This window comes from Lactuca serriola, chromosome 7 (assembly GCF_051521515.1).
Source record: "Lactuca serriola cultivar US96UC23 chromosome 7, Lser_US96UC23_V15, whole genome shotgun sequence".
Classification (NCBI taxonomy): domain Eukaryota; kingdom Viridiplantae; phylum Streptophyta; class Magnoliopsida; order Asterales; family Asteraceae; genus Lactuca; species Lactuca serriola.
In genome coordinates, this window is record NC_136414.1 from 73,425,652 (window position 1) to 73,439,453 (window position 13,802).

Here is a 13,802-nt window from a genome sequence, read left to right on the forward strand (position 1 = left end):
TATGAAGAGAAGGTGATGTAGGAATGAAGGGAACAGGAGATGGATATATAGGTGGAGTAGATTAAGAAGGTGATTAGATTAATTAATCTGGATTTGTGCCTAACTTAATATTTGGCGTCCATTTGACTATTTAAAGTCAACGAATGAGAGTTGGCCGCGTGGGAAAATATGGTACGCTGTATCCGCCGCTATATATTTGGAGAAATTGAAAAATACTATTGGGTTTAACTTTATTTATGGTGGTGTCCTGTTTAAATTTATCATTATATCGAGTATCTCTATTTTTTATTAGCTAATTTTTAAAATTATATTTGTGTTATTCAAAGTTAGATACTTATTACCTACACAACCAATCATAGTTAATATTTACTTAGTTTTGAATAAGAGATACATAAAATACAAGGTTCTATTCAATTAAAAAGGATTGCAGGTAGCTACGAGTATTATAAATGTATCATATGCGGGACAATGTAAGAGTCTCATAATCTAATCTGAAAACCAAACCAAACATAATGGAACCGTAAACAGCTTTGGTCAAAATCTGTTTGACAATGTTAAGAATTACTTCGACCACAAAGGCACAAACAAGATTATAACAATTTGAATATTTTCACATATTATTCAACAATAAATATATAAATAATCATACGTAATATTCATATTTGATTAACGTATGAATTGTATATGTTTTGTAGATTGTAATGTGAATATTAACGTATGATTATTCATAAATTAATCTAATATGTATATTAATGTTTGATTATTCATATTTTTATTTCTTAATAATGATGTAAAATAAATAAATAAATATATATATATATATATATATATATATATATATATATATATATATATATATATATATATATATATATATATATATATATAATTGTGCCTAACCTAAAAAAGTTATTTCAGCTTGAAGCCTAATATTTGCTTGTTTGGATAGTTTTAGTGGATGATGAGTTGTGTTTAAGATAAGGAATGAGAGATGATTTTATATTTTTTAGTGTTTGCATTTGGCCTTTGATGGGAATAATGTTATATTTCTTTTATGAAAAGCAAGAAAAAATAAAAGCTAACTTGTTTAAATCATATTTATAAATGATTGTTTAGATTTTTAAATTAGTGATTTTTAAAATTATTTAAGAATATATAACGTTACTCTCATCATTATTTTTCTTTGTTTATCAAGTGTTGACGATGCTATTACCATGGTGTCAAAGTGTGTTGTGTTAGGTAGTAGGAATGTTTTTTTTCATTACTAGCAAGTGTTGTACTATGTGGTTTTTTCTTTACATATTTAGGAATTCTGTGGACATAAATTCCCAGACTTGAATAACTTTTGTGAGAATCATATACTTAGTCTATTTTATTTAATCATGAATGAATGAACAACTTATTCTTGTTTTTGAATAATTAATTTTCTTGCCAATTTTATTTATATGGAATATCATCAAAGGTTTTAAAAAGTTCGCTGCAACTTTATCATGACATGTGATGACCCTAAAGCTTGTATTTGACGTCAAATTTAAATATCATCTTAAGTTATATATATATATATATATATATATATATATATATATATATATATATAGAGAGAGAGAGAGAGAGAGAGAGAGAGAGAGAGAATTTTCACCTTAAGTTACGCCTTACAAACAACATGTCTTATCACGGTTCGTTAAAGCTTGAAGTTTGATATTGCAACCAAGTCACACCTAACGTTATTTAGAACCTTATATATTATTAACTTAACCAGTAATGTAGTATTTAAGAAAATATTCAGAATGTTTTTTAAAAAGTAACAAACTTATCTTCAATGGTGCATTTTGGACCCGATTTTCACCGGGTACCCGAACACGTTCTATTGTTCTCATAAATAAAATCTATTTTAGGATTATCTATTATCTTAAAAGATAGTAGCTTCTGATGAAGATTGCAATGATGATTGTACGTTTTTTTTTTTTTTGTACAATTACCTCTTGCTTTTTAACATATTAGTGATTTAAGCAAGTCCAAAATATGAACATCAATTCTAGAATGTGCAGAATAGGTCTTGAATGTAATTATTGTTATGTTGAAAATATGTAAAAGTGTAGTTGTTATTATACATTTTTTCCATTTAGATTCGTATTAGGAATATACACGATGTGTATAGTGTATGTCGGGAACATGAAATAGAGTTCTAAAACTTAAAGAACTAGTTTGGGACAAGAAGAACATGATTGTGACATGTAGACTGAGTCCATAATACGAACGCCATGTCTAGATCAAAATGTCAAAAAGCTAAAAAATAAAAAATTAAAAATTAAAAAAAAAAAAAGATTGTTTTTAGCATGACCATGTATCGATGCGGTACTCAATATAACTTTCAAACATGACTTGGGTGGAGACATTATGGCAAGGCTATAGCCTATTCCGTCATGAGCAACAGTTTTTAGGATTCCCTTTTTAGTAGGATACAATGTGCTCTACCATTACTTGTTCTACAAGGAGGTCTTGACAAATCCACAATCTAATGTGGATGAGTTAATATTTCCATTAAGTGACTATGAGCTCTTCTTTGATAACTAAGCACTCTGTATAATGGGTTTTCAGTTTGGTAACTATTTCATTGCTCGTTTGATGACCAAACATTGTTAATATGGACATCATGTGTTTCCATTTGTAGCGGTGAAAAAGACAACGAAATTTGTTGACTTGGAGTTTGTCTTCAATAACTCACTTAATGAGGTATTCGATGAAGATGCAATACAAATGTATTTGTTGTGTATGTTAGGGCATTCGTTATACGTATATACCCTCAATCATTAACTTTGCTAGAGCTATAAAGATATGTATAGATCTATACAGGGATTGACACCCCCACCTGCGATTTCTAGCTATAATCTCAACAGAATAACTTTCTTATCAGTCACTATTCGACGTCCGATGAAGCATCGTGGTGGGTCAATTATTAGTCAAACAACGTCGATTATGAGGGCTTATGGTAATACATTACAAACACCTTAGAGATCTGACTATTATTTGTAACATCCATAAGAATATAAAACATTTTAAATATCCAGAATGCCATTAATTATTACAAAGTGTTTTCAAAATAGTTTCATATCAGAGTTCCCATAAATCATAATCATAAATCGAGGAAGTATATGGTCAAGCCTTCGCCTTCCCACAGTCATCCGCTGTACCCGAAACAATAATCGATAAATGTAAGCCCGAAGGCTTAGTGAGGTACCCCCAAATACCCATGCACACAGCAATACACATACGATAACAAACAACATACTATGGCTCCAGTCAACCATCAGGTTGGAATACTCCAGACCCTCAACCATCGGGTTGGAATGCCAACATACTATGGGTCCAGTCAACCATCGGGTTGGAATACCCCAGGCCCTCAACCATCGGGTTGGAATGCCAACATACTATAGGTCCAGTCAACCATCAGGTTGGAATACCCCAGGCCTAGAACCATCTTGTTGGAATGCCCATATACTACGAGTCCAATCATCTTCGGGATGGAATACTCTCAGCCCACAACCATCACGTTGGAATGCCCATATACTACGAGTCCAATCATCATCGGGAAGGAATACTCTCGGCTAACAACCATCGGGTTGGAATGCCCATAACCAATCAAACGTGTGCACCTATATCAGATAATCAAATAACAGCCTATAGAGACAATTGTTGGATTAGTGTCTAAGCCCGTAACTATATTTGGTAAGTACTTGACCCGGTTGTGCATGGTCCTTTTGGGTTGCCTTCACCAAAGTAACTTGACAGGGTGATTTAAGAATAGAGAGGTTAATATGGTTTATTAATATATTATATGAATAATATATTAAAGGAGAAATCATATAGTTTAATTAATATTAGACAAGAATAATTTTGTGGCTAAAAGACATTAATTAAATATCAAGGACTTAAATTGTCAAATGTGTGATAGTTGAATATTGGGCTGAGGAACCTCATGGACTAGGCATGGACGAAATTAGGGATGTGTCCATCCTAATTTCGGCCATAAGGGCCCTATTCCAGAAGCTTCCTTGGATTGCTTAAGGCCTAAGCTGTCCATTAGGGTTTTGACTGAAACCCTAGCAGCACCAGTATAAATAATACCCCAAGGTATCCAGTTTTCGGCCACTTGAACCCTAAGAGTCTTCATAGCCGAAATTGTGCCTCTCCCTTCTCTCCAATATCATCCTCTTTCTTGTGTGGTGTTTGTAAGCCATTAGAGGAATGACATTTGTGACTCTAAGCTCCAAGACAAGAAGATTCAAGCCATTGAAGAAGAGGTAATCATCTAGATCTGTTTTCTTATGATAATTTCGAAATATGTATGCTAGATATAGGGTTTATAAGTCTTGGATGAATTGCATGTACAATAGAGAAACCTAGATCCAAGCTTTAGGGTTTGCATGAGCACATAGGATGTTCTTTTGGCTCAAATCCATCAGTGGTATAAGAGTCTGGTTTGGTTTATATTGTATTGATGCCTTGTATGTTCATCTTGCTAGAAAAAATATCGTTTTTTGCCTTCTGTCGGACCTGACTCGGCGAGTCACTAGCTGCACTCGGCGAGTCAGCCCAACTCGGCAAGTCCAGTTAGTGATTCGGCGAGTCGGGGAGTCAGACAGAGGGATTTTCGAGATTTATTGTTGTTTTGCTAAAGGATAATTGTCAAAATTATTTTTTACTAATAAAATCCGAATTTTATTGTTAATATATAATTATCCTTACCAAAACAAAAGATAATTACCATTTAATTGAATAATAAATTCCTGATGTAATAAAATTTGATTATTTGATTTATTTGTTGAATTATCCTATGATTAAAATAAAAATAGATCAAATCTAGATAATCATTAAATTAAGTGTTTAATTTAAATTATTTGCTATTTGATTCTATGTGTTTTGAAAAAGTTCAAAACTTGCCCTCAAGTTTTGAAATTATTTTTTTTATTAAAAGTTTAATTTGAACTATTTAAATTTCAAACCCTAGAATTTTACAAGTTTAAAATTCAACCTTATACTATATTTATTATAGTCCTCGGTGGGAGTGATAACTTAAAGGTGTGAGGGTACAGTGACGCTAGGTTTCAGACCGACATGGACAACTACTGTTCGCGGTCGGGCTGGGTCTTTACCCTTAATGGAGGAGCAGTGACTTGGAAAAGTTCCAAGCAGGAGACTATAGCTGATTCAACGTGCGAATCAGAGTACATTGCAGCGAGCGAAGCGTCAAAGGAGGCAATATGGTTGAAGAACTACATTGGAGACCTTGGAGTTGTGTCAGCCATAAAGGAGCCCATGGAAATTTTCTGCCCAACGTACACGAGTGTATGCCCAGCATACTAGGGCGAGCCTAGTACGCTCAACGTACCCTTGTGTATGCGCAACATACTCCTCCTGATCCCAAAAATTGCAATTTAGCCCTTAGGCTTCTCATGGCATCACCCATCCATTCCCCAGGGACTATAAATGACAAATCTTGGGATGTTACACTATTAAGGACGCCTTAAAATGGTAGATAAAATACGTTAGGATTGTTAGATATTTTACAAAGATAGAAAATTAGGATTAATTAAATATCCTAAAAGATAATAAGATATGATCGTTAGGTGTCCTAAAAAGATAGTAAGTTGAAAGGTTTTTCTAAAACGAAAAAGGATTCTTAAGTTAAAACAACCAAATAAAGGCCGAAAACTATAAAAAATATGTGCACTCACCAACATTATGTTGACGTTTTCAAAATATATGTATTCTTAGGAAAATGAATTGGAGGATAGTTGTGTCGAGAAGGAGAAGGTCTTCGAGGAAGCTTGCTAGAGTTTAGTTCCATCCGTTTTTTCGTTTCTAGTAATGTTTAGGTTGTGTGCTTGACTTTTGAACAATGTAATCCCAAAATAATTTATAATAAATAGAAGTATCGTTTGTAATATACTTTTTTGTTATGTTCTATATATATTTGTATGTCTCGATCCTATTTACCCACATTCACACCACCCTGCGTTTCGCGGTCGGCCAGAGGTGTGACAGGAACCGTAAGGATTGTCCGTGTCAAATTTTGTATGTTGGGCTCGGAAGGTGAATTTTACTATATACCACATTTCACTATATACACGGGACCATTTTTGTAATTTACTCTATAATAAATAAATTTGTAAATTGATAATTTATGGAGATAACTCTATAATTAATCCATATGTTTTTAAATAATCGTATTATCACTTAAATATTTAAAACAGATGTTGATTTATCTATAATATAAATCCATATGTTTTAAAATGAATTTTATCATTTTTGGTTTCTATAGCATGTCATAGAATACATTTTAAATATTAATCAAGATATTTACAATATGATTGTTATATTTATTTTGGAGAGATGAGAATAGATTATAGAAGGTAAAAAGCGATGACTAGAATTACAGATACATTACTTCCTGTAAATAAATTAATATTTCAAATTACACTTATATTGTTGTTTATTATTTGAGTCGTATCACAAATGCATCGATTTCACATGTAACAAATATATAATTAAGAATAACATACGGTAAAGATAAGTTCTTTTTATTTGTGCTTTCAAAAATAATAATAGTATTGGGCCATCAAAGTCCATTGCTTTTTGTGATTGACCACAAAAAGTATAACACATATGTTCCTTAGAAATAATAAAGAAAGAAGATGGAGACCAATTGAAATCTTGTCTTTTTAAACCCTGTAAGAGGCACCTTAGGCATTATTTGGGGCATAAGTTATGCCCTACCCGAAACACCTATAAGAATAAATAGTTTTATTTTTTTATAAATAAAAGCCCCAAGAAGAAAAATATTTCCTCAATCGATTCATACCAAATTGTTTTTAAACATATTCCGAAAAGATAAATCAGATACTTTAGATATGTTAGGATTAGACTTTGATCCTGCACAGGATACAGGATCAGACTCTGATCCTAATCATTTTGTTTTATCCTAATAAATCAATTTAAGATGTTGTAAACACTTTGATTATCTTATGATAAACTTTTACCTTTATTGACTTGTTTTCTTTTCAAATGGTTTATATTTTACAAGTTTCTATCCATTAGCAATCAAATATAATTTAGAACAACTTGTTTTTGTATACACACATGTTGAAATTGTGATCTCTAAGTCATACAAACACACCATCCGTTAACAATTATCATCATTTTGGTGGTAGCAACTTGCAAAAGCAACCAAAGATATTGTAGAAATTAATAGGATATTGTGGTCCAAACACAAGTGGATCAATAAAAAGGATTAGAACGCGTCTCAAATTAATTTTTAAGCCAATGTCTTGTTGAATTTGAATTGGATCTTTTTGTTTTGTAAAAAATTGAAACCGATGTTATTGACTTTCATTGTCGATGAAACTTTTTCAGTTTTACCTTATCCTAAATAATCAAAAGTGTTTTTACTTTTTAGCATTCATTATTTTGTTTATTTCTTTCTCTCAAGACATTGTGTTTTCTATTTTTATGTTATCAAGACAATGATGAATCTACCAAATTATAACATTGTACTTTATATTTATTTTTATTATTAGATTGTAGTTTGACAAATCTTTTCAATTATAAAGTTTGTATTTTTTGTATTTTAGATAACATTGCTATTACATCCAAATAGAACACTTTTTAATAAAAATAAATAAAAATAAGATCCTATAATAAACAAATGAACAAAAATACATTGCTATTCCATACATTTAACCTTACCATACTTCAAGTCTACTCAACTAGTTTAGGATTTTAAAAAAGTTACATAGTAATATTCAAACCCAATTACTAAAATCTAAATTCTCAAATATCATATGCAATAATCATAACAAAATAAAATAAAAAACTAACAATTTTTTTTTTATATATATATATTTCATTTCGTTTACACAACAAAATATTACAATTTTATACACGACGCGTGTGCATACAACGACAAAACCCTACAATATTTGTCCAACCGACATCAGTCTGACTCTCAGTCCAATAACAAACACAGTACAATCTGTTCTATCCTGTCTGATAAAAACGTCAAATCCGCATTTGTTTCATCCACAAGGACCATTTAAGTGCCTCCAAAACCATATCATTCTTCTGCAAAGCAATAACCAAATTCGTATACGTAATTCGATCCGGTTCCACTCCATTTTTTCTCATTTCCTTAACCAAATCCACCGCCTCTTCCACCATTCCCGCAATCCCATACGCCTTAATTAACGAATTATAACCACACAAATCCAAATCCCTCCCACACTCCTTCAACTCCATCAACACATCACCAACTTCATCAATCCACCCCTTTTCACCATAAATATTAATCATAATATTATACGTATAACAATCCGACCCACAATTCGATTCCTTCATCCTCAACAACACATTTTTAAACTTCTCCATTTCGCCCGCTTTTCCATACGCATCCAACATACAATTATACGCTTCAAGAGACACAGAAAAACCATTGAACTTCATTCTCCTAGCAACCGAAGCCATGTTTCTCAAATCTTGACTTTTCCCATATGCGGAAACGATAGTGTTGTAAGAAATTACATCTACTCTCCCTTGTTTTTTAGCCATCCAAAACACTTGTCTCACTTTTTTAAAAAGACCCGATTTTCCATAAACATCAAGAATTACGTTAAATGTTGTGGTGTTTGGTGAAAACCCGTTGTGAATCATTTCATTGAAAAGCCTCGAAAGTTCATCGATAGGTAAAGCACGTGCACAACAATTTATGACACAATTATACATTTCTTGATCCCAAATAACTCCAAGTTTCAAGATTTTGTAGTATAAATCGGCTAATTTGTTTACCATCCCTAATCTTTGATAAATTCGAAGCATATCACGGATTAAATATGTATCCGGGATAATCTTGATCTCCTTTTGTTTTTCGATTTCTTCAAGAACTAAACACGCGTTGTTTAAAGATCCGGATTTGATGTACATTCTTACTACTATGCTAAATGCAATCAAATCCAAAGGAATCCCTTTTGATTTTAGTTTCATGTAAAGGGCTTCTGCTTCTTGAAACCGATTCAAACGCGTGTAAATATCAATCATACTACAAGTGATATGCAAGTTTGGTTTTTCGGGTTTTGGCATAGATTCGTGAATCTTGATGGAATTTTCTAGATAACCCAACTCCTTACATGTACATATAAGTAAATGATATAAACTATCCTCGAATACTTTATCTTTCCACTTTTTAATCCCTAGAATTTCAATCGCATCATCTACTAAACAATGTTTCACATATGCCATAACAAGAATCGAACATGAAGTTTGATTGTTCAAAACATGATTGTAAAGCAAATGCATACCTTTTATGACATATGCCACTTTATCGAATCTTTCTGCTTTCTCATATGCTTGTAGAAGAATCCCAAGAATAGAAGAGAATTGGCATCCGATTTTGTTCATATCGTTTATGGTTCTCATAGCACCTGATTCATCTCCATTTTTGGCTTGAAGATTAATCATTGTGTAAAGATTCGATGAATTTGGCTTGAAATTTAAGGTAACCATTTCATTGTAATACCTTTCTGCTTCTTTGAAGTTTTGTAATCGACCCCAACCTTCAACCATGGTTCTGTAAGTGGTTTCATCGGGTTTCAAACCTGATGAAATTAGGTCATGAAAGATTCTTTGAGCAGATTCCATGTTTGAGATTTTTCCATATCCTGTTATGAGTGTATTGTAAGCAACAATATGAGGAGAGAATCCAGATGAATGCATTGAAGCCAATACTTTTTCTGCTTCATTTAACTTCCCTTGTTGGCTATAAGCATTAAGCAACACTAACCAGTTTTCTTGATTCAAAACCACTTTATCTTCCTTCAAAAACTCGATAATCTCTTCTGCTTTTTCATATAATCCAACACGTGTATACATAGTAATCATGGATGAATAAGCACTATGACATACAATCTTGAAGTTTCTCATTTGTGAGAAAGCAAACTCTGCATCATCAAGAAGAGCACCCTTTTGGTAAAGATTCATCATCATGCCAAAAGTGGCAACATTGGGGAGAACTTTTTTATCTAACATCATTTGGAACCAGTTTCTGCCAGCTGTCACAAGCCCACGTTTATGACACGCGAAAATGAGAGTGTTGAAGATTTGGAAACTGAGTTCACAAGATGAGTCTGACTCGGTCTGCATTTCTTGAATCAACCTTTGTGCTTCCTCCCAATCTTGTCTCCTACCCAATACCCTTAAAGCTAACTTATAAGCATTCATGTTGTGTTTCAGCTTTCCATTGATTCTCATCCATTTGAAGAATCTTAAAGCTTCATCATCACGATCACTTCTCTCAAGCTTCTCCAAGATAGAGTTGCAATGGGCTGAACTTGATTCAACTCCATTGGAACTTAGCTTCTCATAGAACGCATTATCATTCTCGAATAACACATCTGCGCTACCAATTTCACGTTCTGTTTCACTTTCGGTTCTGGAATTATGCATCGCCTTCGAGTTTTTAGCGACATTTTTCATGCCATCCAATCGCTTCCATATACTCCTCTTCCCCTTCCTGAACTCTCCATATAATTTAGGGCTTCGTGAAGCTACACTCTCATCACTCAAATCCAATGGTCTTTCAACATTATTCGATTGTAAAACATCAGAAAATTCCGTATCTAATTTAGAAACCCTAACTTGCTTTAACTTACCAAAGGAGTAGTTAGTTACACTAGTAAAGCCAAAGATTAGACTTCGATCTGAGAACTGCAAAACGGAGTTAGGTTTCTTCGAATCATAAGTATCTAAATGAATACAGCATTTTATTGAAGCCATTAAGAAGCAGCTGCGAATTTCAGTAATTCAATTCGGAGTCATTTCTAACCTCCTGCAAATCAATAGAATTCGAATTACAAGCTTCAAGCAATGGCGCGATTGAACTGTAAGCTGAAACTCCAAGAAATTGTGAAGATAGTGAGGGAGTGTTGGTTGAGAAATTGATCGCACCGGAGAGATAATGAATGAAAAATAACCGCAAGTTCTTGTTTGGTTGAGGGACCATCAAAAAAGATCAGGATGTTTTCTAAAAAGAAAAACTCTTTCCTTAACATGGAATGTTAATGCAAAATAATTAAATAACCACTTTTCTTAAATAGTTATAATAAACCACTCATTATTATTATTATTATTATTATTATTATTATTATTATTAAAAAACCCTCCAATAAAATACAAATATTTTGAATCATTTTCTGTCCCTCCTCGCGATTTGAATGACCACCATCAGAACTTCTCATCGCTTCCGATTCGTTCGTTCCCCCAAATCCCCAAACAGATGAAGAAGACGATGTGCGTTTTTTATGTTTAGAGAGAGAGAGAGAGAGAGAGAGAGAAATGTGGACCCCAAAGTAGGTAATTATTTTATTTTTCGTTTAAATTAAATAGAAAAGACATAAAAAAATATATCAGAAGGGCATAATAGTCTTTTCAGTTTACTGACGGACCAAAAACGCAAAGAAACTAGCTCAAAATGACCACCAATCCAAAAAAGTCGTGATTTGGACTAAAACCCCAAAAAGTACATACCACGGGGACCATTTTTGCAATTTTGTCTATAATAAACCACTCGTTACTAAAAAATAATAAAAATATAAAATAAAATCAAGATATTTTAGGTCACTTTACAGTTTAATCTTAATATTTATTTTTTAATAGAAAAGTCTCGATTGTTTAATTTTATATACCAATCTGTCATTTTCTATTGAAAAAAATTATGATTATTTCGTTAATTTGGGTAAAATAAAAAATAATCGGGAGTTTTATATTTAAAAATAAAAGTTTGAGTTAAACCCATAAACTATCCAAATTATTGAGACTTTATCGAAAATTTCCTTAAAAAAATCAAAAAACAACAAAACTAGTTTAATTTCAAACTAGATTATAATTTTGGGACATCTTTTTATATAAGGCATGTTAGAAAAAAAAATCCTGACAAAATTTGAAATTCCAAATAAATGATGAGATTCAAGCATTTATTTTTTGACAAAAAAAAACATGTCCTAAATTTAGAACAACATTGAAATGTTTGAGCAAAAATAAATATTTCCCTCCCAATATTCTTCCACAAAATTGTGATGCATGAATCCTTTATAGATATTTTCTCATATTCATTTTAGTCAGTCGGCGACAAGTACGATATATAATCTTCTACAAGTCTTTACGGTTGAGTACAAAATGCAACCAAGTTTGCATTATGTTCAAGAGGAACTTATTAAGGTATTACACGAAACATACCCAAGTGAGAGAAAAAAAAATTGAATTAAAGAAGCCAACCAACATACATATAAAAGAATTAAGAGATTTTGCAAAATAATATGTATTTAGTAAATTAAAAACTTCTTTTGGTAAATATTTTGATTCATTTACATCAATGATGTTTAGCCCATTAATTAATTTGCCCTATTTTGGTGTATTTGTGTACATGCTTTTTACTTGGTAATTATTTGTGTACATTTTAAGTGCTTTTACTCGGTAATTATGATTCCTTGAGTTTAGCATACATATCCTTCACTAGATACTCTAGTCTTATATGCTAGGAAAGGGAAGAATAATGGGAGAGAAATATTTATGTATGTATCTTTGTTGAGTCATAATACAAATACATCCATTAAAATCTTCAAATTTTGTAAACAACAAAAAATTTCTGAGAAGGCTTTGTAAAACCTAAAATCAATGTTTTTAAAACTGGTTTGAAACGTTCGGTCAAATCGGTTGGACAGGGAACCGGATAAGACAGCGGTTCAACTGGCACCAATTTTATGTCTATTTTTAACCCGGAATGACCCGAATGGTTTTTACAAAAACTCAGTTAAACCGATTATGCGTTTGTGTTTTTTAAGGGAACGGAGGTTCATTCCACTAGTCAAAAACTCCGTATTATATTTGATTTTATTTTTGATATATGTGGATTGATATATAACTTATGGTTATGTTTTTTTTAATATATTTGGATTGATCTACAACTTGTATTTATGTGTATTTTTAGTATTTAAATTTGTAGATGAAAATTTAAGAAATTGGTCGACGGTCAAACCATGAACTTATCACCATACTAGTTCAACTAAAAAACTAATTTTTAAAACCTTGCCTAAGATTACCCTATATTACAAAAAAAATGACAAAAAATCGTTCAGTTAGTTAGAAAGTAATTATGTAAAGCCATATACATATCTAATTTTAGTAAAATGAACAACAAATGCAATTTATTTTACTGAAATTTTTTTATAAAGCAATGGTTTGCATTAGGATGGTTTGCATCAATCCGCCCATGACCATCAAAGGTAGTAGTATTTTGGGTGTACCAAAGTTTAAACCTTGGACCTTCAGTATGAGATTTCGCACCTCAACTGCTAGACTCTCATATGCTGGAGCCAATAACATGAATAGTTATAGGGTGTGTTTTGCACAGAAAGTTTGTGAACAAAACGTTATGTTTTAAACAAAAGGCCTCATTTGACACTACTTTTGGTGTTTAGTTTAAACAAAATGTTTCAAATCTAAAAAAATGTAATTTCTTTTGTCACATCAACAATTTGTATTTATGCCGCATCATTAAAAATATACTTTTCAAACTCAACATTGATGTAATTCGTCCATAAGGTTTTAAAAGGTGCTATTATCTCAAACTAAAAAGATATACACCATACACAGTTTATTTATTGGTTCATTTCATGAAGCTTGAACTCGATATATACTACACTCAATTCTTCCTATTACAACATTGCACTTCAAAAATCCTCCCCAATTATTACAGT

General features: G+C 31.9%; 1 protein-coding gene across 1 annotated transcript; it reads right to left on the reverse strand.

Annotated features, from left to right (window-relative positions):
- Positions 1 to 7,866: 7,866 nt before the first annotated feature.
- Positions 7,867 to 11,052, reverse strand: LOC145064984 (Tetratricopeptide repeat (TPR)-like superfamily protein). The gene has a single exon (XM_079012333.1). It carries the CDS (start codon positions 10,822 to 10,824, stop codon positions 8,059 to 8,061), a length of 2,766 nt encoding a protein of 921 aa, XP_078868459.1. The 5' UTR covers positions 10,825 to 11,052; the 3' UTR covers positions 7,867 to 8,058.
- Between the last annotated feature and the right edge of the window lie 2,750 nt (positions 11,053 to 13,802).

Coding starts and splice junctions, on each gene's coding strand:
- LOC145064984 (XM_079012333.1), bottom strand. CDS start 10,824: ATGGCTTCAATAAAATGCTGTATTCATTTAGATACTTATGATTCGAAG.